The sequence below is a fragment of the Microcaecilia unicolor genome, chromosome 11 (assembly GCF_901765095.1).
Source record: "Microcaecilia unicolor chromosome 11, aMicUni1.1, whole genome shotgun sequence".
Classification (NCBI taxonomy): Eukaryota; Metazoa; Chordata; class Amphibia; order Gymnophiona; family Siphonopidae; genus Microcaecilia; species Microcaecilia unicolor.
The window spans coordinates 179,252,658-179,279,073 of record NC_044041.1 but is presented as its reverse complement, the minus strand read 5'-3'; the positions used below and the strand labels follow the sequence as shown (position 1 = coordinate 179,279,073).

General features: G+C 44.3%; 1 protein-coding gene across 2 annotated transcripts; it reads left to right on the top strand.

Moving 5' to 3' along the window:
• The first annotated feature begins 8 nt into the window (after nucleotides 1-8).
• Nucleotides 9-11,370, top strand: PAF1 (PAF1 homolog, Paf1/RNA polymerase II complex component). 2 transcript variants are annotated; one of them, XM_030217672.1, is made up of 14 exons: nucleotides 9-128; nucleotides 1,526-1,555; nucleotides 1,916-2,008; nucleotides 2,256-2,377; nucleotides 6,948-7,014; nucleotides 7,605-7,706; nucleotides 8,001-8,106; nucleotides 8,347-8,415; nucleotides 8,581-8,684; nucleotides 8,793-8,909; nucleotides 9,056-9,184; nucleotides 9,879-9,984; nucleotides 10,313-10,397; nucleotides 10,666-11,370. In XM_030217672.1, exons 1-14 carry the CDS (start codon nucleotides 82-84, stop codon nucleotides 11,112-11,114), a joined length of 1,626 nt encoding a protein of 541 aa, XP_030073532.1. In that variant the 5' UTR covers nucleotides 9-81; the 3' UTR covers nucleotides 11,115-11,370. The 2 variants fall into 2 exon arrangements, with proteins under 2 accessions (XP_030073532.1, XP_030073531.1); XM_030217671.1 differs by having other exon boundaries at nucleotides 14-146.
• The last annotated feature ends 15,046 nt before the right edge of the window (nucleotides 11,371-26,416 follow it).

Below are 26,416 nucleotides of genomic sequence, written 5' to 3'. Positions count from 1 at the left end.
GGGCGGGGTTGAGAGGAGCAATACATCCCCGCTATAGGTAGTGGGGAAGGCAGGCCGTAACGCCGCATCCCTTGCTTGGCCATGGCACCCACTATCCAGACTCAAGCGCAGAGGGAAGATGGGCACAGGTACCGGGGCTTCATGGTGTAAATGGGGTTCTTTCGGCTCCTACCGGGCGAAGATTTAGATCTTTTATCCATGTTGTTTTGGGTCTGTAGCATGATCTGAGACTGTGACCAATGACGTTACGTGATGTCATAACTTTTTAAAAATAGATGTGTACGCTGTGACGTCATACTTTGGTTTGTTTACCGAGTTTGACATCTGATGTGCAGCAGTTTGAGCCCTGTGATGTCACCAGGGGAATCATGCAACTTCAATGCTCGTTTAAAACGTTAACGACTAATGTAAAGTGCCCAGTTGTCCTGCTGCGTGCCAGCCATGCATCAGCTGATTGCCCAGTGATTTTTACCCTGTAATGGCTTTATTGCAGAGGAGATAGAAAGAGGTACCCAGCAGACACACAAAGCTCTCAGATCACAGGGTCTGACAGCAGGTGAATTAGTAACTGACTGTACTAAGAACTATTCTTTCTTTTTATTTATTTATTTATTTATTGCATTTATATCCCACATTTCCCACCTATTTGCAGACTTTGTGTGGCTTACAATATTACTAGCCGTTGAGCCCGTGAAAATGGGCTACTTTTGGAATAGGGGGGTTTCCGAGCCCCCCCCCCCCCCAGGTCGCCGTCGCCCCTCCACCCGGCCCGAGCAGCACTGTAAACTTACATCAGCACGCAGCAGCAGGCACATCAGCAAAGCTGCCGTCAGGGCGGGCTTCCTTCTCTGCCTGTGTCCCGCCCTCGTGTGACATAACGTTGGCGAGGGCGGGACAAAGGCAAAGAAGGAAGCCCGACTGCAGCTTTGCTGATGTGCCTGCTGCTGCGTGGTGATGTAAGTTCACAGTGCTCGGGCCAGATGGAGGGGCAGCAGCAACTCTGGGGGAGGGGGAGCGGTTCCGACGTCTGCAGCATGCCAGTAGAGACTTCCCTCTCTGTCCCGCCCCCGTCATCACGTATTGACGCGGGGGTGGGGCAGAGAGGGAAGTCTCTACTGCGCATTTGCAAAGTGAGTACGGTCACTCGCCGTTTATATGTTTGATTTCCTTGGCAGGCACCAATCAAGAGTAGATAAACAATTGGATTACATACAAAGAACATGCGCAAGCAAAAAGGGACATGGTTATGGGTGGGGAAATGAGCATTTTCTGGGTATTATTATTATTTTGTGGGCATTACATTATTAGTATTAAACTGTAATCCATAGTGCAGATACATGTATAGAGGTGATGATACGTGCATTTGTGCTCTCTATCTGTATGTATTTTTGTTTGTGCTGGATCTCGTGTACTTGGCATCAAGTAGGCAGTTGTCTGTCTTTTACGCAGTATTACATTGGCATCCTGAAAGTGTATGTCTCTGGAATTTCTTAACATAATTGATGTCTGCTGTGTTTCTTTACAGGCCCAGTGCTCATCGAACGCTGCCAGAAAGGTGAGTGACTGATGGGACTGCTGCCTTTTGTGTTGCTTCTTTTCATCTGTCTTTCATTATTTATTTAATCATTCATTCATACATCCTATACCGCCTTTGTTAACAAGCAGTTCAAAACGGTGTATAGTATCATTAGGATACTATTGAACACAGCCTTTACTAATATTAAAATACAGCCTGGTTAAATTGTGCTTCTCGGGTCTGAGTACTACATCAGCAGCAGGCATAGCCCTATGAACAGGTGGCAGGCATTAAAACCCAGCTCTGCCTGCAGAACTCATTGATGACCTTGGGGGCATTGGTTGTGACCTAGTCACTTCTAATTAAGGCTGTTTTTCTTTTTTTTTTAATATGTTTCAGATCAGGAGTTGTCTGCCGAGTAAAATACTGCAATAGTCTCCCTGATATTCCATTTGATCCAAAGTTCATTACATACCCCTTCGATCAGAACAGGTAAGGCAATCATGACAGTGCTGTGAATAGGAAGTAACTCCAATTGGCATCAGGATCTTCTCAATGATAGTTGGTCTACCTTGCTTTTTCTGTCCAGTCATTGTTAGAAGTTCCTCAGAGACAACTGGGGCTCTCTCACTCTCTATTGAGTCACCGTGAGAAGTTCCTCAGTGACAACTGGGTCTCCCTCACTCCCTTTTTCCAGTCACCATGAGAAATTGCTAACTGCTGTGTCTTTTTCTCTCAGGTTTGTGCAGTATAAAGCCACTTCACTGGAGAAGCAGCATAAACATGATCTGCTGACAGAGCCTGATCTTGGAGTTACCATTGATCTGATCAATCCAGACACATATCGAATTGACCCAAATGGTAAGGATCTAGCTGGGAGTCACGGTGGCAGGCGAGGGGGGGAGAGAGAGTGTGAGTGTGTACATGCATACGCATATATATTTGTGTTGGATTAGGGCTGAATTTTGATTACAATTTTAATCACAATCGTGATTAAAGGTATGTTATTTCTTTATTTTTATCCCTCTGGTACTCCTTGTGACTCTGGGTGAGTCACTTAACCCTCAATTGCCCAAAGTCACAAGAAGCCACAGTTGGGAGGGGGAGATAACATACCTTTTAATCATTCAATTAATTGTAATTACAAATTTTAATTGAAATGAAGCCCTAAAAATATTAAAGAATAAAAAGTAATGAAAAGATAAGAAATACAAATTGAAAAATTACAAATTAAGAAAATCTAAAACAACATGCAAAATAGCTGTAACCAGCCTTACAGTTTTAAGAATGTAAGAATAGCTATACTGGGTTAGACCAAGGGTCTATCTAGCCCAGTATCCTTCTTCCAACAGTGACCAATCCAGGTCACAAATACCTCCACAAACCCAAATTAGTAGCAGCATTCCATGCTATCAGTCCCAGGGCAAGAAGTGGCTTCCTCCATATCCATCTCAATAATAGATTATGGACTTTTCTTCCAAGAACTTGACAAACCTTTTTTTTTAAACCTAGATATGCTAACCACTGTTAAATCATCCTCCGGCAGCGAGTTGTTTCAGAGCTTAACTATTCTTTGAGTGAAAACAAATATTTCCTCCTATTTGTTTTTAAAGTATTTCTTTGTAATTTCATTGAGTGTCTTCTGGTCTTTGTACATTTTGAAAGAGTGAAAAATAGATTTACTTTTACCTGTTCTACACCACTCAGGATTTTACAGACCTCAATCATCTCCCCCCTCGGCCGTCTCTTTTCCAAGTTGAAGAGCCCTAACCTCTTTAGCCTTTCTTCATGCGAGAGGAGTTCTCCTTTATCATTTTGGTTGCTGTTCTTTGAACCTTTTCTAATTCCACTATATCTTTTTTGAGATAAGGCGACCAGAACTGAACACAGTACTCATGGTGAGGTCGAAGCATGGAGCAATACAGAGGCATTATAATATTCTTTTCCTTTTTGGCCGCCACTGCCACCTCCGCACACTAGGCAGAAGATTTCAGCGTATAGACACCTAGATCTTTCTTAAATGCTGATTTCAAAGGTGGATCCTAGCATCAGGTAACTGATTCGGATTATTCTTCCCAATGTGCATCACTTTGCATTTGTCCACATTAAATTTCATCTGCCATTTGGATGCCTGGTCTTCCAGTTTCCTAAGGTCTTCCTGCAATTTTTCACAATGTACATTTGTTTTGACAACTTTGACTAGTTTTGTGTCATCTGCAAGTGTAATCACCTCACTCATTCCAATTGCCAGATCATTTATAAATATGTTAAATAGCACTGGACCCAGTGCAGATCCCTACGACACTCCACTATTCACCCTCTTCCATTGAGAAAAATGGCCATTTAACCCTGCCGTCTGTTTTCTGCCCAATAACCAATTCCTAATCCACAGAAGGACATCGCCTAGTATCCCATGACTTTTTAATTTTCTCAGGAGTCTCTCATGAGGAACTTTGTCAAAAGCTTCCTGGAAATCTAGATACACAACATCAACCAGCTCACTTTTATCAACATGTTTATTATCGCCTTCAAATAAATGAAGCAAATTGGTGAGTCAAGACTACCTTTGGCTGAATCCCTGCTGACGCTGTCCCATCAAACCATGTTTGTCTACATGTTCCATAATTTTATTCTTTTTAATAGTTTCCACTATTTTGCCCGGGACTGAAGTCAGGCTTACAGGTCTGTAATTTCCCAGATCACCCCTGGAACCCTTTTTGAAAATCGGCGTTACGTTGACCACCCTCCAATCTTCAGGTACTACAGACAATTTTAATGACAGGTTACAGATCACTAACAGCATATCAGCAATTTTATGTTTGAGTTCTTTCACTACCCTCGGGTGTATACCGTCTGGTCCATATGATTTATCACTCTTTTAACTTGTTAATTTGGCTTAGTACGTCTTCCAGGTTCACCGAAATTTCTTTCAGTTCCTCTGCATCATCACCCTTGAAAACCATTTCCGGTACAGGTAGATCTCTGGTACAGGTAGATCTCTTGCATCTTCTTCCGTAAAGACCAAAGCAAAGAATTCATTAAGTCTCTCCGCTATGGCCTTTTCCTCCCTGAGTGCCCCTTTTGCTCCTTCATGATGTAATGGCCCCACGGATTCGCTCACAGGCGTTCTGCTTCTGATGTATGTGAAAAGATGTTACTATGAGTTCTTGTCTCTGCGGCAAGTTTTTCTTCATATTCTAGCTTGACACTGCTTATGTTGCTTCTTATTTTCTTCATTCGGATCCTTTTTCCGCTCTTTTGGTTCTAATAGCCTTTTTCAATTCACCTTTTAACCATGCTGGCTGTCGTTTGCTCTTCTTTCAACCTTTGTTAATAAATGGAATACATCTGGTCTGGGCTTCCATGATGGTATTTTTAAACAACGTCTATGCCTGCTTTAAAGTTCTAACTTTTGCGGTCGACCCATTTAGCTTCTTTGTAACCACTTTTCTCATTTTGTTTTAGTCACCCTTTTGAAAATTAACTGCTGCTACAATAGATTTCTTTAGTGACTTTACTCCAGATATCAGCTCAAATTTGATCATGTTATGATCACTGTTTTCCAGTGGATCCAGCACCTTTACCTCTCGTACCATGCCCTGCAGTCCACTAAAAACTATATCTAAAATAGCTCCCTTTCTTTTCGGTTCTTGAACCGGTTTCTCCAAGAAGCAGTCATGTTATTACATTTAAGAATTTTTCCTCCCTAGTGCTCCCTGATCTAACGTTTATCCAGACAGTATTGGTAATTGAAATCAAAATTATCAAGAATCAGTGAATTCAGTCAATCATTACAATATTCTACTTGCTTTGTATGTATTGTTGGATTTGCTAGAAGTCTTTAAATAGTAGATGACGGCAGAAAAAGACCTGCACGGTCCATCCAGTCTGCCCAAGAAGATAAATTCATATGTGCTACTTTTTTATTTGTACTGTCCTCTTCAGGGCACAGACCATATAAGTCTGCCCAGCACTATCCTCGCCTCCCACCACCAGCTCTGGCACAGACCGTATAAGTCTGCCCAGCACTATCCCTGCCTCCCAACCACCAACCCCGCCTCCCACCACCAGCTCTGGCACAGACTGTATAAGTCTGCCCAGCACTATCCTCGCCTCCCAACTACCAGTCCCGCTTCCCACCACCAGCTCTGGCACAGACTGTATAAGTCTGCCCAGCACTATCCCTGCCTCCCACCACCGGCTCTGGCACAGACCGTATAAGTCTGCCCAGCACTATCCCTGCCTCCCACCACTGGCACAGACCGTATAAGTCTGCCCAGCACTATCCCCGCCGCCCAACCACCAGCTCTGCCACCCATTCTAGGCTAAGCTTTTGAGGATCCCTTCCTTCTGGAGAAAAAAAAGACCTCTGTGATTAGATGTGCCATTGAAAGAGCAAGAAGAATTTGACTGTGCTAGAACTTTGAACTTAAAGATAAGTACTGCCTATGTTGTAACTGGAAAATTGTATGTTGCATATCTTCTATTCTATATTTCTATTGTTTGAATATTTGAGGAAGATGTTGAAGGAAAAACTGAGTTTTTTTTTATGACCAATAGTTAATGTGAGCCACCTATATACTGAAGGTTTTTACCTACGAGATAGGTGGTCTCTGTTGTTCACTGAGGTCTTTTTTTTCTTTTTTTTTTCTCCACAATTTATTTAAAAATTTCTAGCATATCCAACAAATTGTTAACTAATTAGGTTGCACACGGAAATCCAGAATATGACTGGATTTGCGCACACAACTTAAGTCACACTATATAGAATCTGGGAGATAATTATATGCATATATATGTAAACTAAATCAGTTTATGCACATTTTGGCAAACTCTGCAGATAACTTTAACCTTAAAGGTTTGCTGCTATAATGAAAACAAAGCCACATGGCTGGTTTTTCCTTCATTACTGCTAAGGAAAATTTACCTGCAGAGATCTGCACCTGCTTTCTTTGTGGGTCATTTTTTGCATCAGGAACATCACATGTAGTTTTCTATAATCAACACTACACATGTCCACTTTCTTTGTTGTGTTTCTGATCCTTCTGTACACGAAATTTAGAATGGTAAGGCTCTGATGTTATTGAAGGTTTCTGTTGACATCACTAGCTTTAAGATGAAAACTCGGGCCAGTGCCTCCAAATGGGTTACATTTGGACACAGGATGATAGTAAAAAACTTTACTTCTCTCTCTCTGTCTCTCTCTGTCTGTCTGTCTGTCTGTCTCTCTCTCTCTCTCTCTCTCTCTCTCTCTCTCTCTCTCTCTGTCTCTCTCTCTCGTTCACAGGCTGTGGTATTCATAAGCAACATATCAAGTGCACTTGGAAATTCTTTTCAATCAAGGCAGTAGAGCAGCAGTACAGTTAGGACTGTTTTTGGTTTATATCTTTCACGTTCCATTCTGGTTTCTTATGTTCTTTTCTTTTTCAAGTTCTTCTGGACCCAGCAGATGAGAAGTTGCTGGAAGAGGAGATTCAGGCTCCCAGCAGCTCTAAGAGGTAACAAAAGAGGAATTTAGTTAAATCACATGTTTGTTGTACTGCCCTTAGTCCAAGAGCTTCCCAGTTGTTTCCAAATCATTTTTAAAGATCAGAGAAATAGAAAAAAGAGTTGCGTTCTAAGTTCAAGAGAGTAGAAATAAGGAAAGAACATTTTAAAGCCCCAGTGAGGTGAGCACACCGTGTTGCTGGGCTCCTGATATCCCCAAAAGCTCTAGTAGAAAAGAGAGGTTTCTGAAGGATTCGGGTGTTCCGCATCAAAGAAGAGAGGCTAAGCCAGGTTTCCCTATCCTTCACCTCCCTATACTCGAATAGAGCCTAAAATACCACTTGCTACCACTCATCTAAGGAAGTCACTTGAGACGGTGTATCCCTGGGTAAGTACTCATTTCTTCAGTCTCCCCTGAAACACTTGTGTCCTCTCCCTTCCAACCCTGCTTTTTACCTCATGAGCAGTCACCAGGACCTTACCACCTCACCTGTGTGGTGCCAGCTGTATCAGAGAGCATCTTGCCAGTCTGCAATGCAGGTGATAGCCAAGCAAGCCCTCAGTTTCATACCATGTTTTCCTTCCTTCTTGCTGCCTTCAGGTCCCAGCAGCATGCTAAAGTGGTCCCATGGATGAGGAAGACAGAGTACATTTCCACCGAATTCAACCGCTATGGCATCTCCAATGAGAAACCAGAGGTCAAGTATGTCCTAGTTCTATTTAAAAAAGGGGGATTGGGGGAGAGCAGTTAAGGAGATCCAGGAGAGGGCCTGGTGGGTGGTGAGAGGGGGAGAGCAAAGACGTAAGTTAAGAATGACAGTGTGGAAGTATTCCAGGCTGTAACTCACCTTGAGCTACTACTGAAAAAGGTGTGAGCAAAATCTAAATAAATAAAGAAGGAGCGTGAAGGGCGTGTTCCATCCATAGGGTGAGAGAGGAAGGTGAAAGTGGAACGACTGCTATGAACAGATGTGATTCCTAAATATTTCTTCTCTAGAATTGGAGTCTCAGTCAAACAACAGTTCACAGAGGAGGAGATCTACAAAGACAGAGACAGCCAGATCTCTGCTATTGAAAAAACCTTTGAGGATGCCCAGAAATCTGTGAGTGACTTTTGGTTTTTGGAGCTGGAGGGAGGGATCTGTGGGTGCAGCCTGGGACTCTGGTTTTCTCTATCTGAAGGATGAGCGAGTCTGTCCTGTGGCTTCTTTGGTTACAGATGTTAAAGGGAGGGGAAATAAGATCCTTTCTGTTAACCCTATTGTGCTGGGGAGATTGGGAAGAGGTTGATATAGTTTCTGTTTAGCTTCTTTCTGATGTTTTTGGCATTTGTGTATTTCCAGATTACACAACACTACAGCAAGCCTCGGGTTACGCCTCTGGAGGTCATGCCTGCATTCCCCGACTTCAAGGTAAGGTGTGTGCAGGGGGAGGAGGGGAGAGAGAGTGCCTTAGATAATCAATGACAGGACTGCTTGGTTAACTTTTCTCTGGATGATTGGGCTGGAGACTGAAGAGAGGTATGTAGGATGGCATAAGAACATGTCAGATGAAGAAATATTTCTCTGTCTCCCCAGATGTGGATTAACCCGTGTGCTCAGGTTATCTTTGATTCTGACCCAGCCCCGAAAGACACCAGTGGTCTTGCAGCGCTTGAGATGATGTCACAGGCTATGATCAGGTAGTGTGTGCTGCCACTGTTTTGTGTGAAGACCACAGCTCCTCTGTCTGGGTGTCAGTACAGTGATCACATGCATGTTGAGCCAGCTCTCTTTCTCTTTTCACTCAGGGGTATGATGGATGAAGAAGGAAATCAGTTTGTCGCTTATTTCTTGCCGGGTGAAGAAACCATGGGGAAGCGCAAGAGGGATTTCCAGGAGGGCCTAGACTACTTGGCTGACGATATGTACGTTAACTTGGCTATGAGAAAGAGGGGTAGGATGTGGGTGTGTCTGGCATTCTTGCACCTCTTAACCTCCTGAGGTAGCAGTTAACGAGTCAGAGTTATAGGGAAGATGGGGGTCACCTAATTGGACTTTCTTTTATCTTCAGGTATGAATACAAAATTGCCAGAGAGTACAACTGGAATGTGAAGAACAAGGCCAGTAAGGGTTATGAAGAGAATTACTTTTTCATTTTCCGAGAGGGAGATGGTGTCTATTACAATGAACTTGAGACCAGGTAAGTGGCAGGGGAGGAGGTGGCACGATTATAACAAAGCAGGGGCCTGGAGTGAGAGGGGGGCAGCTTCAGGGTTAGGGTGTAGGATTGTAGTGAGATACTGGCCCTGGGAGAGGATTTAGGGGATAAAATTCTAGGGAAGCGGAAGTCAATTACAGTGAAGATAAAAAAAGGACATAAACTGATTGGGAACTGGTGGTAGCAATTTCTAGACTGATTCTCTTAAGGGTTTATTAAATATGTTGCAATAATACATTTGCTTTTGTGATGTCCCTGTTAATACAAATTTAATAAAATGTTAAACTGATTGATTGGAAAGTGAGGATGGGGGAGACAGTCTTGATTTTGTTCCGGACCTGGAATCTGCCCCATTGCAGTTGAACAGGGAAACCCTCCTGGCCCTGATTGATTACCATTTTAAAGAAAATTTCCTCGGGGAGGGAGCATGTGTAGTACAAGGCAAGTTGGGAGGGGAGAAAGGAAGTATGGAGACGAGGAGATGATGAGAGAGAGGATCATGGTAACAGGAGAAGAGGTGGGAGAGGGAATCACAGTGATTCAGAGATGACACGTAGGCAGAAAATTTAAAGAGCAGCAGAGGATATGGAATTTCTGTTTATCTGCTGCTTTGAGTTGCAGTGCACAATATACAGCTTCATGGACTCTGAGCAGTGTTTGTCATTTCTCTTCTCAGGGTACGGCTCAGCAAGCGCAGGGCTAAGGCTGGAATACAGTCCAGTACCAATGCTGTCCTTGTGGTGAAGCATAGAGACATGAATGAGAAGGAACTGGAGGCACAGGTATGGAAGGAGGAGGGTACTGCGTTTCCAGGCACCCCTAGATCCTGCATGCTCAAGGCTTAGGGTGAGGGTGAAATAGAACTTCTGAAGGATGGAGAGTGGATAGGAGAGAGTCCCCCCCCCCCACCCCACCCCACCCATTCATTTCACCTATGGTTGCTGGGTAAGTGGAGTGACTCCTCTGTGGATCTTGGGGAGGGAAGAGGTAGGGAGTACAAAAGAGAACCCTGTGATGCTACGTGTGGTAGCTGGTACAGGGAGTCACTGGTGAATCTTGTGGATGGGAGAGTGGAATCAATTGTCAAAATAGTAGCTTATTGCATTGCAGGAAGCACGCAAGGCTCAGCTGGAGAACCATGAACCAGAAGAAGAAGAGGAAGAAATGGAAGTGGACAAAGAGGTCCAGGGATCAGGTGGGGCAATACTGCAGGAATAAATCTAAACTCTTGCTCATTTAGAGGGGGTTTTGTCTCTCTGCTGTGTGCTGGAGGGAAAGGGGAGAGGGGGGATGTAACAGGTTCTGGTCCAGTTTTGAGATGCTGGGGGTATGCTGCCTTTTGTTTTGAATCTGAGGGTGTTTTGGCCTTCGTTTGGGTTTGAGGGTGTTGTGCTTTCCCCCCTTTCTTTGGGGTATTGATCTGTGCTTACTCTAAAAACAATTTCTATTCTTTTGTTGTACAGAGGATGAAGGGGAGAAGGGGAGCGAAAGTGAAAAGGAAGCCAGCGCAGGAGAACGTTCAGGCAGTGAGAGTGAAGAAGAAGAAGAAGAGGAGGAGGGTGAGGAGCAAGAGGAGAAGGAAGGTGAAAGAAGTGCTAGCGAAGCTGAGAGTGAAGATCGTGCAGCTCGTGATAAGGAAGAGATCTTTGGCAGTGATGATGACAGTGAGGCAGAAGAAGAGCAGCAGAATGCAAGCGGAGGTGAGGAGGAGGAGGAGGAAGAGAGCCGGAGTGAAGAAGAGGAAGAGGACGAGGAGGAGGAAGAAGAAGAAGAAGAGGAAGAAGAGAAGGAAGGTGGCAAGAGCCCCTTCCACAGTGGCAGTGAGCACTCCAATCAGGAGAACGAGGAGCAAAGTGGCAGTGAACAGGCAACCGAGTCCAGCGAGGAGGGCAGTGGGAGTGACAGTGACTGAGCATCCACTTGCTTTTCCTTCTGTTGTCCTTAGAGACTCGGAGGAGCAGAGCTTCCCATACAAGGACCCTCTTTTCCTCACTCAGACCATTTTGCTCTCATGTGTTTTTTTTTTAAACCAGGTTTTACAGTGAAATGTTTTTGGGGGTTTTTTTTTTTTCTCTTTGGTTTTGTTGGTATTTGTATATTTTTTATGTTCTTGACTCATGTATATACTGTTACTTTCCAGATTAATAAATAAAAGGATTTTTGCTGAGCATCGCTGGTTCCATTGTGGGCAGATGGAAAGATCTTGGGGCTGCTTTGGGCTGGGTGGGAGAAAGAAGTCCAGGTGAGGAGGTAGATGGAAAGCCAGCTCTGATGAGGATGAAATGTGTTTGCAGTGAAGTTGGCTTTTAGGAGAAAGTGAGAAGAGGCCATATATGAACATGAGGCTGAGGCTCCTCAGATCTCAGGGAAAGCTAAGAAGAGAAAGGTAGGATTATCACACTGGAGCAAGGCAGGAATTTGTCGGAGTGCAGGGAGGATAGAGGGCAGGTCATACACTGACTTAAAAATAAATCTGCTGACTTAAAAATAAATCTGGGTTTGGATTACAGATCTGCAGTAAGGGGAATAATCTCTTCCTATTATTTTTGTTATTTTATTTCATTGAGTTTAGCTCACACCTTTTTCAGTAATAGCTCAAACTGAGTTACATTCATGTACTCTAGGTAGCCTAGTGGTTAGGGTGGTGGACTTTGGTCCTGGGGAACTGAGGAACTGAGTTCGATTCCCACTTCAGGCACAGGCAGCAAATTGTGACTCTGCGCAAGTCACTTAACCCTCCATTGCCCCATGTAAGCCGCATTGAGCCTGCCATGAGTGGGAAAGCGCAGGGTACAAATGTAACAAAAATAAAATAGATACTATTGGAGATTCTACATGGAATGTTGCAATAGCATGTAGAAGGCTGTCAGACTCACAGAAGCAGAAGCCTGCGCGGCCACATTGGTGATCTGCAAGGGCCGACTTCTACATGGAATGTTGCGCTAGTGGAATAGCAACATTCCATATAGAATCTCAAATAGTAACAACAGTGGAGGAGTGGCCTAGTGGTTAGGGTGGTGGACTTTGGTCCTGGGGAACTGAGGAACTGAATTTGATTCCCACTTCAGGCACAGGCAGCTCCTTGTGACTCTGGGCAAGTCACTTAACCCTCCATTGCCCCATGTAAGCCACATCGAGCCTGTCATGAGTGGGAAAGCACAGGGTACAAATGTAACAAAAATAAAATAGATACTATTGGAGATTCTACATGGAATGTTGCTATTCCACTAGCAACATTCCATGTTGAAGGCTGCGCAGGCTTCTGTTTCTGTGAGTCTGACGTCCTGCATTTACGTGCAGGACACGTCAGACTCGCAGAAGCCTGCGTGGTCACATTGGTGATCTGCAAGGGCCGACTTCTACATGGAATGTTGCGCTAGTGGAATAGCAACATTCCATGTAGAATCTCAAATAGTAGCAAAAGTGGAGGAGTGGCCTAGTGGTTAGGGTGGTGGACTTTGGTCCTGGGGAACTGAGGAACTGAGTTTGATTCCCACTTCAGGCACAGGCAGCTCCTTGTGACTCTGGGCAAGTCACTTAACCCTCCATTGCCCCATGTAAGCTGCATCGAGCCTGTCATGAGTGGGAAAGCCCGGGGCACAAATGTAACAAAAAAAAAAAAATTATCATGTCTTACATCTTATTGTCACGAATTATTCACAAAACTGGGAAATATATTTGCTGAGACAGAGACTTGGCAAACCCTGATTGTGTCCTGCTGTACGTGTCCTTTCTAGACCTTATGCCCCATTGTAATCCGGAACCCAGCTACTGGTTTGTGACTGAGATAAGGGCCCATGTCGCTAGCTGTATCTATGAAACAGGCAAGGCCTCACAGCTGAGCTGTGACTGAGAGAGAGCAGACCTGATTATAGTTGCAGCTGGGGGTCCAAAGTAAAGGCTTTGGCAGACACAGCCCAGGCCCTGGGCAGTGACAGATAGATGGGGCTTCAAGCCCTGTTGGCAAATAAGAGATTGACTGGACTCCATCTGTGACTCAGAAAGAAGTCATGCATCCCCTAGGAGCCCTAACTCAAGTTGGTATTATCTTACTGCGCTCTTCTTCATTTAAGGCCCATGAATCAATGGTGGCTCCTGATTCTGGTTGCATTTTTATTTTTTCAAATTTAAGTTGATATCAGTGATCCACATGGGCCAGATCAAAGTCTCATTAGTTAGTACAGACAGCAAGGAAGAGAAAACTGGCTTAATTGTTTGGTACAGCAAAAGAAAGGGATTGCGAGGGACTGTGGGAAAGAAGCAACTTGCACATAACTTCTGGTGTTTGTTCCTCTTCTGGCAGCCTGTGGGGCACCATGGATTGTAACTTTGCCCAAGAAAGGGGTCTAACTGGAACCAAACTGTTCGGAGGCAAAATGAAACAGGCCTTCCTAGCCCTACAGATAATCAGCAGGTCTCTGATGAGGTCAGGGTGAGTCGAAGTACAGAATGGAGGGATGAGAAAGAGACTGGGGAAATTTTGATTTAATTACTTGCCTTTCCAAACCTGAGTTCAAGACCTCTTACACTCAGAAGAGGGAGGAAGTCATCGACTCATACTGATAAGCAGTATCATTCACTAGTCCCCATACGGAAGATTTTGTGAGCTCCTTCCAGCCTTGTTGAATCCAAAGTGTTTTCCCCTTGACCAATAGTTAAGACCATCAGAATAGATGTTGGAGGAATCCACATATACGTTAGGGGGTCTCTGACCTATATAAAGGCAGGCAGAACCACTGGAGTGGAGGAATGGCCTAGTGGTTAGTGCAGTGGACTTTGATCCTGGGGAACTGAGTTGGATTCCCACTGCAGCTCCTTGTGACTCTGGGCAAGTCACTTAACCCTCCATTGCCCCTGGTACAAAATAAGTACCTGAATATATGTAAACTGCTTTGAATGTAGTTGCTAAAACCTCAGAAAGGCGGTATATCAAGTCCCATTTCCCTTTCCCTATTTGAGATTCTACATGGAATGTTGCTGTTGCTACTATTTGAGATTCTGGAATGTTGCTTCTATTGGAGTTTCTTCATGGAATGTTGCTACTATTTGAGATTCTACATGGAATGTTGCTTTTCCACTAGCAACATTCCATGTAGAAGCCTGCCCTTGCAGATCAGCAACGTGGCCACGCAGGCTTCTGTTTCACAGAAACAGAAGCCTGCGCGACCGCATTGCTGTTCCACAAGGGCAGGCTTCTACATGGAATACTGCTAGTGGAGGAGTAGCTTAGTGGTTAGTGCAGTGGACTTTGATCCTGGGGAACTGAGTTCAATTCCCACTGCAGCTCCTTGTGATTCTGGGCAAGTCACTTAACCCTCCATTGCCCCTGGTAAAAAATAAGTACCTGAATATATGTAAACTGCTTTGAATGTAGTTGCAAAAACCTCAGAAAGGCAGTATATGAAGTCCCATTTCCCTTCCCTATAAGGGGGATGTTGTAACCAAATTGTATACATCTCTTTAACTTGGTGTGGTCCTGAAACCAGGGGCAAATGGGCTAGTGAGGGTTCTGAAAAGATCCTTACACTGTTTTGGGGGCTCAATTATTTTGATATTTTTTCTCTCTTTTTTAAATATCTCAGTAGCTTTTGTGCTTTTGCTTTTGCTACTTCAGTTTATTATTGGAACTAGTGGTGTAGCCACCCCCAACCACTATGGGCTGAAGCCTACCCAGCAGTGGTGCACTCTATCTGAAAACTTCCTTCAGTCCTCCAAGGTATTCAGAATGCCATTCTGCTAAGCTCAGCAGTAGGTGTTCTTGAGCCCAAGCCAGCACTTAGCGCATGCGTTAAGTGCCAGTATCCAGGTGGAGAGGACATTTTGTGCCCATCCATTCTATCCCTAGAGCCACCCAAAATTTGCAGTCTGGCTATGCTACTGATTGGAACACATGAATGCTGCTTATTTCAATTGATGTTTTGAATCTTTCTCATTATCTTAGGTGATCTTGTTCCTTGGCACCCCGGTCTATCGGAGATACTTTTCTTTCAGTACATTTTTTCCAAGGAGGAACTGTTATCTTTCTCCTCTTATTCTGGCTTGGTGTCCTTTATATACTATGTATACCGTTTTGCATGTAGTTGCAAAAAACACAGAAAGGCTGCATATCGAGTCCCATCCCCTTTCCATTTTTGGTAGGATTCTCTCAGAAACTGTTTTTGCTGCGTAATTCTTGATTCAGCTTACCTCTGTAATATCAATAGATGGTTGCTTTATATGTTGCATTCCCTGTTATATAATCCTTAGTGCACTGCTTCCCAAACTTTTCTCCAGTATGACCCAATTTTAACAATTGAAAATACATGTGACCCCCCAGAGACCAATGCCAATTATTACTGAAATATCATATAAAGCAGCATATTCATTGTTGCTTCTTAAGATTTAATAATTCAATTTTTTCAATTATTTAAGATGTACTCAATATGCCTGAGACACATGGGTTCACAAATTGCAACACAGATTCTCAAACTTCTTTCGTACCACAGGCACTGAGGTATTGAGTAAGCCTGTCTCTTTTGAGGTAGGGTCTGTGGGTAATGTGTATGTTCACAATTTGGGGTCGGTGTATGCAAGGGGGTTTATGTGACTGTGAGGGGAGTGACTGGGTATGGTTTATTAGAGTAGATGGAAGGAAGGATGTCTACAACATTGGAGCTGGGGTCTCTGTGCAAACTTTTATGTCAGTGAATGGGTGTGGATGACTGAGAACATGATTGCATAGAGAATGAGTGACTATGAGTGGTGTGTGTCACCTCTTTCCTTCCCTTCAGTTTACTCTCACCCTGCTACACCATTCTTTTCCTTCCCATCTCTCTGTCCACTTCCCTTCTGTCTCCAGTCAACCACCTCACCGACCTTTGCCATTCCTCAGATTCACCTCCCCTACTCATTCCCAACACAGGCTCACACAGTCCCTCACTCTCTCAGCCTCATCCCCTGACTCCCAAGCTCTCCAAGCTATCTGCTCCCTGACCTCTTCTCTCAACCTTCACCACAGGCTCATTCTCTTCTCCTTCTTCCTTCCCAACATCTCTCTCCTCTTTCAAATTTCCATCACAAACTCATCCCCCCTCTCTGTTCTCCCTCCAAGACTTAAATCATTCATCCTTCTGTCTTCCAAGACTTACCCTCATATTCTCATCCCCTGAACTCAATCACTTATCCAATCCTCTGTCTCCCTCCCTCTCAAAGGCGGCATTTTCCATCTATCCCCAGGCTTAACCCCTTATCCTCTCTGCCTCCCCAACCAGTTCATTTTTCAAAAATACCCATTCTGCCCCATGCCTTTAAGGCAATAACTGTAGTGATCATTGAGGGAGACAGGAGAAAGGTCAGGAAAGCAGTGTAACTCAGCTGATGGAAATTGGGTGGCAGCCTGAGGCAGAGCAAGCACAAGGCATGGTTGGAGATCTAGTGGTAGAGTAAAGAGGAGCAGGACTGGGTTGGTGGTAGCAGCCATAAGGAGAGGGAGAACAGCAGATCTGATCACTGGTGGTGAAGATCCAGAGGCAGGGTGAGAGAGAAAAGGCTTCAATTAGCAGTGGAGAGCGATGGAGCAGCAAGGAGAAATTGATATTGTCTCCTATGTGTGCCTCCCTGCATTGTACTGTAATAGGGCCAGGAAAAACTGCATGGAAAGGTATGACTGGCCAGCTGGGCAGAATAAGGTGTGCTGGGTAGAACTAGGGCAGCAAACAGAGGCATGCTGGACAGAGAGAGTGAGTGGAAGAGAGCATTGTTTAAGAGGCTGCAGCTTGTAGCCAGAACTCTAGTGCATGCAGAGTTACCATGCTGTGTATATGATGAGCACAGAAGGAGTGAGTGACAGTTCTGAAGTGCAGTTAGAAGAGTAGGCTTGAAAGAGAAGCAGCTGAGAGATGTGTTGAAGATTTTAGTTGAGGCGTTGGTAAAACCATCTTATCTGTCTTTATTAAGTTTTTAATGGTAAGGAATAAGGACAGTGTGTGTGTGAGAGTGGAGAAGCTGCTTCTGAAGTGAGTAAATATCTCTTTTTTTTTTTTAAAGTTACATTTGTACCCCGTGCTTTCCCATTCATGGCAGGCTCAATGCGGCTTACATATACAGGTACTTATTTGTACCTGGGGCAATGGAGGGTTAAGTGACTTGCCCAGAGTCACAAAGAGCTGTGCCTGAAGTGGGAATTGATCTCAGTTCCTCAGGACCAGAGTCCACCACCCTGACCACTAGGCCTTTTATCTGTCACATTCTCAACCTCTCACTTTCCACTGCGACTGTCCCTGCTGCCTTTAAACATGCTGTGGTCACACCTCTCCTTAAGAAGCCTTCACTAGACCCTACTTGTCCCTCTAATTACCGACCCATCTCCCTCCTTCCTTTTCTCTCCAAATTACTTGAGCGTGCTGTTCACCGCCGCTGCCTTGATTTTCTCTCCTCACATGCTATTCTTGACCCACTACAATCTGGTTTTCGCCCTCTCCATTCAACCGAAACTGCGCTTACTAAAGTCTCCAATGACCTATTACTGGCTAAATCCAGAGGTCAATATTCCATCCTTATTCTTCTTGATCTTTCCGCTGCTTTTGACACTGTCGATCACAGCATACTTCTCGATACCCTGTCCTCACTTGGATTCCAGGGCTCCGTCCTTTCCTGGTTCTCTTCCTACCTCTCTCTCCGCACCTTTAGTGTTCACTCTGGTGGATCCTCTTCTACTTCTATCCCTCTGCCTGTCGGCGTACCTCAGGGTTCTGTTCTTGGTCCCCTCCTCTTTTCTATCTACACTTCTTCCCTTGGTTCATTAATCTCATCCCATGGCTTTTCCTACCATCTCTATGCTGATGACTCCCAAATCTACCTTTCTACCCCTGATATCTCACCTTGCATCCAAACCAAAGTTTCAGCGTGCTTGTCTGACATTGCTGTCTGGATGTCTCAACGCCACCTGAAATTAAATATGACCAAAACCGAGCTTCTCATTTTCCACCCCAAACCCACCTCCCCGCTCCCCCTGTTTTCTATTTCTGTTGATGGCTCTCTCATTCTCCCTGTCTCCTCAGCTCGAAACCTTGGGGTCATCTTTGACTCTTCTCTCTCCTTCTCTGCTCATATCCAGCAGATTGCCAAGACCTGTCGTTTCTTTCTTTACAACATCCGTAAAATCCGCCCCTTTCTTTCCGAGCACTCTACCAAAACCCTCATCCACACCCTTGTCACCTCTCATTTAGACTACTGCAATCTGCTTCTTGCTGGCCTCCCACTTAGTCACCTCTCCAGTCGGTTCAAAACTCTGCTGCCCGTCTCATCTTCCGCCAGGGTCGCTTTACTCATACTACCCCTCTCCTCAAGACCCTTCACTGGCTCCCTATCTGTTTTCGCATCCTGTTCAAACTTCTTCTACTAACCTATAAATGTACTCACTCTGCTGCTCCCCAGTATCTCTCCACACTCGTCCTTCCCTACACCCCTTCCCGTGCACTCCGCTCCATGGATAAATCCTTCTTATCTGTTCCCTTCTCCACTACTGCCAACTCCAGACTTCGCGCCTTCTGTCTCGCTGCACCCTACGCCTGGAATAAACTTCCTGAGCCCCTACGTCTTGCCCCATCCTTGGCCACCTTTAAATCTAGGCTGTAAGCCCACCTCTTTAACATTGCTTTTGACTCGTAACCACTTGCCTCCACCTACCCTCCTCTCTTCCTTCCCGTTCACATTAATTGATTTGATTTAGCTCTTTGAGCAGGGACTGTCTTTCTTCTATGTTTGTGCAGCGCTACGTACGCCTTGTAGCGCTATAGAAATGCTAAATAGTAGTAGTAGTAGGCCACTCCTCAGATCTGATTTGTGGGGAAAACTTGAAATATATATTGGAAGGAATTAAAAATAAGATGGATGAATAAATGTTAATTTTTATAGGACAGAAGTATTTACAAACTGATTTTAAAGAACTTTGGAGGTGTCTGAGGAATTCAAATGATTTTTTTTTTTTTTACTAAACTGAAAGCTGTGAGGAATTAATAAAGGTCCACAGTCTGATGAACCTGGATAGTGAGTTACTAAGGGACACAGGTTCAGCTGAGCAGAAGTTTAATATAATTTAATTTGAACTGACCACTTATGAGGAGCTGTTTACACTGTGCTGAATGAGCTAACAGTGGTGCTATAGCCTGACAGGGAACTGTAGGTTAATTAATTGATAGAGGTACTTATATGGCTCAGGACACAGTTAAACAGTTATACTGCTAACAATTATCCTGATCTCGTGTCTAGGGAGATTTGACCTCTAATGCCTACTAAAAGTAGCTAGCCAAGCTGGAAAAAGGAAACCATAGGCACAGATGAAATATATATTAATTTATTAAGTAAAGAAAATATATAATAAATATTCTGAAGCAAAGTGCCAAGCAAAATTACAAAAATACTTGCTATTGATCAGAACAATACAACTGATATCCTAATAATCCTTATGAGAACTTAGCACGTCGTATGCAAAATACAGATTAGCTGAATACTCCACTGACCAAAAAGCCTGACGTAACCTGTCTCAGAATAAACTAAGGACTCACTATCCCCATCTATCTATAGGTAATAAATCCTGAATCTCACCATGCCGTCTGGCAGTCTCCAAATGGTAGAGAAGTGGATTTTTCCTCACTCGAGCTGAAACGTCAGCGAGCCTCCCAGGAATAGGTCCAAGAATTGTATCTCTGAATGCAAAAGGGTATATATAGTCTTTGATGAGGTCTGATGTGAAAGCTGAGCTAACCTTGAGTTCGTTACACAGCAGGCAGTTCACTTGGTAGGAAAATAGTCTCTTGCTCTCTTTAGAGCTTCCTGTTCATTGGCACATCCTCTAGTGTTCTTCCTTCTGGTCTCTTCTCATTCTCCGGTCTCCGACTCACTTCTCTGACACACCAACTCAACTTTCTTCAGTCCAAACCTTAGGTATCCAAGATGGTCAGATGATACCTGTGGACCAATCACACACCATGACCTATGTCCAACATAGTCATGAAGAACCCTTTGTTCTAGACGTGAAGCGGTTATCAAGGGCAGGCAAACTCTCTGTATGGTTCCATTCTTTTTGCTATGGATATTTTTCTCCTACAAGCTTCCCAGGGAGATAACGGGTGCCAACTTGCAACAAATAATATGTCCTTGGGTGCAGCAAACTTTGCAATGCTCAGCAGTACTTTTCCATTGCAAGCAAGCTGGATTCTAATAGTGGCAGATGAATGCAGGTCACAAGGCTTCAGAAGCCATTTTGTTAGAAGAATGGTTCAGGCTTGTATAGGCCCAAACCAGCAAAGGTGAGATCTCAGGTAAATACCCCTACAGAACTCTGAGAGGGAGAGAGTGAGCTGCGCTTAGTTTATCTTAGAACTCAGGAAAAGTTAATTCTGGTGAAAATTTCATTGTGGGAGTTTATTAAAACTGGAAAAAAACAACAACACAGTGGTGCTTGATCCAAGCAAATAAGAACTTAATGGTACTAAGTCACCTGGACTATTGAAATCATAAAGAAACTCCAAAGTGCTCAAAACACCGCAGCCAGACTTAGTTTTGGAAAAACAAGATACGAAAGCGCCAAACCACACTGGCTCCCGATCAAAGAACATATTGCCTTTAAAATCTGCACGCTAGTTCATAAAATCATCTACGGCGAGGTCCTGGGATACATCAGTGGCGTAGCTACATGGGGCCTGGGCCCCCGTAGATTCAGCCCTGGCCCCCTGCCGATGACCCTCTTGAACCCCCCCCCCACCACCACCAACCCCCCCCCCCGCTGTCGCTGTCCACCCCGCCGCTGCATGAGGTACCTTGTTTGCTGGCGGGGGTCCCCAAACCCCGCCAGCCGAAGAGTCTTCTTCAGCACCGGAGTTAGTAGACTCTGGCGCCTTCGTTCAACGAAGTTTGTGTGAAGATCAGCTGGTTTTGATGCCTTACGTCCTGCACCATGCATGTAGCGGGAGGGGGGGGGTTCAAGAGGGTCGTACTCGGGAGGGGGGAGGCGGCTAAACAGTGCCCCCCCACCTCGGGCTCTGGCCCCCCTCCCGGCGAGGTCTGGCTACGCCCCTGGGATACATAGACCTCATCGACCTACCAGCCAGAAACACTACAAGATCAACACATACATACTTAAACCTCCATCACCAAAGCTGCAAAAAACAAATATAAATCAACCTACGCATCCAGCTTCTCCTTCATAAGCATGCAATTATGGAACGCACTATCAAACGCCATGAAAACAACGCATGATCTACCAAATTTTCAGAAATCAATAAAAACTAATCTATTCAAAAAGGCATACCCTAATGACCCAACCTAAATGCCTCGATCCTGCAACACAAGAAAACTACTACCCGACCTGGACAAAAACTTAACCCTTCCTCCCTATTCCCTAATGTGTCTATCACACATGAACCTTCTACTATATCACAATTGTATCTGTTATACTGGAACTGGAGATCGCCACCACAGTACTATGTAAGCCACATTGCGCCTGCAAATAGGTGGGAAAATGTGGGATACAAATGCAATAAATAAATAAATAAATCAAATTTTGGCTTTAGTCTCAGTTTAATAAAGCTGTGAGAAACTTCACCTTTGACAACTGGTTTAGGTTGTGGTGTGCGTGGCATTGTATGCACTTTATGAAAATGAGAAGAAACAATTTCAAGGGTAGACTATGGAACATGTTTTTAAAGTTAAAAGAAAATAGGTTATCAATTATTCTTTAATTTTAAATTAATTAGTAGTCTAGGCTGCTAAGCCAATGAAGAAACTGAGGGCTTCTTTTACAAAGCTGTGCTACCGGTTCCCGCACAGCAAATGAGAGGAAGCCCATAGAAATTGAATGGGCTTCCTCTCATTTATCGCACAGGAATTGCTAGTGCGGCTTTGTAAGAGGCCCTGACTGAGGTTAGGAGAAGAGAGGTAGGGTTTTCTCTTTTTAAGTTTTTTTTTTTAATTTTAAGATAGAACAGTAGGAGTTCTTGGATCTTGACATTGCTGGCTACGGAGGAGACATGGACACAGATGGGTGGAAGAAAAATTAAGGTACCCAATGTGAAAGAACATCAAGCTAGTGAACATAATTTTTCATCTAAAAGCAGTTTTACTGTGCACACACATATATACAATTGTTGTTTTTCACTTAATGAGAAAATCTCAGAGTACAAATTAGTAATTGTACACATTACAAATGCCAGTACAGGGCCCTGGGAAGAGGTGGATTGCACTGAAGAATATTAGGTCACCTTCCCCAACCATGCTGACACTTAATTTATTCACATAGGTTGATATACCGCAATTTGTCCATGGAGGCAACTATGTGGTTTACAATCCTAAAACAGCAAGTAGGGGTATGAGACAGAAGGGAGGGGAGACTTAAACAAGAGGTACAGCCAAAGGCTTCTGTATACAGGAGGGTCTTGAATAGTGAAACTTGAGGTAAGAGGGTTCTAAGTAAATGTGAGGTGGGAAGGAGTTCCAGAGCAAAAGCCCTTAAAAGCTGAATCTGGTTTCTCTGGAGATAGGCAAAAGGAAGGGCGAGAGGGGATGGAAAGATTACCAGATGAGGAATGAAGGGAACAGGAAAGCGTGTAAGGGGTAAGGAGAGAGGAAAGATATGAGGGGGCTGATGGAAGGCGAGACTTAAAGACAAGACAGAGCTGCTTGAACTTAATTTGAGATGAAACAGGAAGCCAGTGCTTGATGCAAAGAGGGGGGGGGGGGGGGGGGGGTAACATGGCCAAAGTGGCAAGCAGAGTGGAGGGCCTTTACAGCAGTGGATTGGATGAGCTGGAGATGCTTCAGGGAATAGAGGGGGAAGCCAGCAAAGAGAGAGTTTTAATAGTCAACGTGGGAGATAAAAAGGGAGAGGAGCAGTGTGTGCGGGAGGGAGGGGTCAAGGATGGGGTGCAAAGGACGGATACACTGAAGAGCAAAGAATGATGAATGTAGTCAATTTGGGGCTTGAAGGAGAGATGAGAGTCAAAGATGAAGCCGAGAGTCTATAATACTATCACGGAATGGTAGTGGATGACTGTCAAGGATGCGGGGGGAGGTGGGGGGATGGGGAAAGTGAAAAGGAGATGGCTTCACATTTATTAGAGTTGAGGAACAGGTGGTTTTCTTTGAGCCAGGATGAGAACCTCGATAAGCAAGCATTAAGAGTAGATAGGGTGGTTGAGGGGTCAGTGGAGCAGCAGGGGATTTTGATATTCTCAGTGTAATTAAATGGAACAAAGCCCTGTTCTGGGGGGGGGGGGGAGGGGGAGAGAAAGAGGTTGAAGAGGGCAGGAGTAAGGATAGAACCTTGAGAGACACCAGAGGGTATGTTGGGGCCAACAGGAGAAATGTCCGCTTCTATTCTAGTAGCCCTTGGTCTGCCAATTCTGCATCAAGTCCCCAAAAGGAGGAACTTACAGGCTCACTCATACTATGCTTCCAAAACACACTCCAAACTATTGATCATCCCAGATCAAAAATGCAGAAGCTTGGGGCAGTCTAGAAAGTGATACACTAAGCTGCCCCAGCCCAGCCCACCCTTATCACAAATGTAATCCAATTTCTCCTTTTATTTTTTATTATAAATAATGGCAGCATCCAAATTCAGATATATTCACAGGTATTTTAATGAACCCCTGGACCATGTAAATGGAAAAGATGGAAGCTGCTGGCTCTTGCACTACCTGAGATGGCTACACCAAAAAAATCAATGTGTCATCAGCCAAGGATTGATTTTCTACTCTTGGGACCCGATAGTAATCCCTTTTATGCTATCAGTTTGGCTACTTTTACTTACCAATGGTTAGATCGAGAGAACAAGCATAGGTGACAGGGGGCAACCCTGTTTTGTGCCCCTCTCCAACCCACACCTGCCAAAAATTCCCTCATGATGCCAAACTGAGGTAACATCCAAGAATATGACCCTATATTTTATCAAACACTTTTTCTGCATCTAAACTAGTGATAACATCTCTTGGTTGTCCTCCCCTTGTTTGTAGTTCACTCAGCGCTTTAACAATATTTGTAGAAGCATACCTTCCTGGTACAAAGCCAGTTTGGTCTGGTGTATTAAAAATGGTAAGACTTTCCCCAAACGGGCTGCTAAAATAGTGCCAAAAAGTTTAATGTCCTTGTCTAATAAAGAAATAAGGCAATTGCCGAACAGCTCATTATCCTTGCCTGGTTTGGGTAACACTACAATAGTAACATGAGTAAAATCTGCCCTAAAGTACATAAAGCCTGGCAGAGTTCCCTGAAGGGGCCAAATAAATGATTCTCTACAAGATTTTTAACATTCAGGTTCCAGGCCATCAGGCCCAGGGGCCTTTTAGCAGCTTAAGACACTTAATTGTTTGTTTTATCTCTATCCCCAAAATTGGGGCATTATGGCTCAGCATCTGGTCTGGTATCGAGGAAGGGAGCTGAAGTCTACAAAAGAACTCTTCCGTGATAGCTACATCTTAAAGGCCTCTACCAAACAAAGATTAATAAAATTGTACAAATGCTGTCTGGCTTATCTACTGCTTTGGATACCAGGGAACGCAATGGTTTAAAAAAAAAAAATGGGTTATCACTTGTTTGACTGTCCTATGCATAACTTATGTGGCCAGTAGCTTGCTCATCTTATTGCCCCACCTATGGTGTTTATATGTATATAACTGTATAACCCTGGCTGCCCTTCCATATGAGGAATGGCTAAAGAGGTTAGGGCTCTTTAGCTTTCAAAAGAGACAGTGGACGGCAGCTATTATAGAGGTCTATAAAATCCTGAGTGTCGTGAAACAAGTAGAAGTGAATGGAGAAATTAGATCTTACCTGCTAATTTTATTTCCTTTAGGCTCTCCAGACCATTCCCAATGAGTGAGTATTATGCCCTCCTTCCAGCAGATGGGGGAGACTGAGAAACCACTGAAGACTTGTCTGTATTAACGCCTGTGTAGTCCTGCCCCTTTTAGAATTACTATTGACAAAGCCAGCCAAGATGATGTGAACAGAAGCCCCTGAATGCATAGTCCACAGGGAAACAAAGAACAACCAGAATAGAAAGAATCCTGTACTCACCTCACAACCTGGTTGTTCACACGAGGCCAGCTAAAGGCTCAGATTAAGAAAATGTTATGATATTGCTGAGCTCTGGTTTCATTTTGTTTTTTTCTTCTGCAGAAAGGTCCCACTAGTGTCCAGAATTGCACCCCAAAGAGACCAACCCCAAAACAGCACTGAAGAATGCAGAATCGGGAGGGTGTGGGAATGGTCTGGAGAGACTAAAAGGAAAGAAAATTAGTAGGTAAGATCTAATTTCTCCTTCCTTGGAGTCTGCTCCAGCCCATTCCCAACAAGTGGGAAGTACCAGAGCAGTACCTAACAAGGGCGGGAAGCAGACAAACCCTGAGACAACACCATAGCCCCAAAATCTGCCTCCCGGCGAGCCTGCACATCCAATCTGTAATGCTTCACAAACGAATGGGGGGACGACCACAGGGCGGCTCAACAAATGTCCAGAATTGGAACAAGGGTGCATTCAGCCCACAAAGTGGACAGAGCACGCGTGGAACATGCTGTAAACACCGCTGAAGAAACGTTTCCTTGAGCCACCTGGCCAGAGTGGCTTTTGAGGCCATATGACCACCGACAAATTATCCGACTGATGGAAGTCCTTTGTGCAGTGCAAATAGGGAAAGGAAATGGGACTTGATAAACTGCCTTTCTGTGTTTTTTGCAAATACATTCAAAGCAGTTTACATAGCATATACAGGTACTTATTTTATTTGTACCTGGGGTATTGGAGGGTTAAGTGACTTGCCCAGAGTCACAAGGAGTTGCAGTAGGAATTGAACCCAGTTCCCCAGGATCAAAGCCCGCTGCATTAACCACTAGGCTACTCCTCCACTAAGAGCGGAGCCCTCAACATCCAAGCAATAATGCAAAACAGAGTCCTTCCTGCGAAACACAGGCAGGAAAACAGTCTGAATGAGATGGAAGGAAGAAATGATCTTCGGCACAAATGAAGGAAAGGAACGGAGAACCATCTGCTTCTTGCAAAAGAGAAGAAAGTGCTTCCAACAGAAGAAAGCCTGTATCGCAGAGATACAAAGTGCTGGAGTGATAGCCACCAAAAAGGCAACCTTCAGGGAGAGATCCTTCAAAATAGCCAAGGACAATGGCTCAAAGGGCGCCACCACCAAGAGGTTCAAATCCCAAGGTGGAACCACCTCACAAACA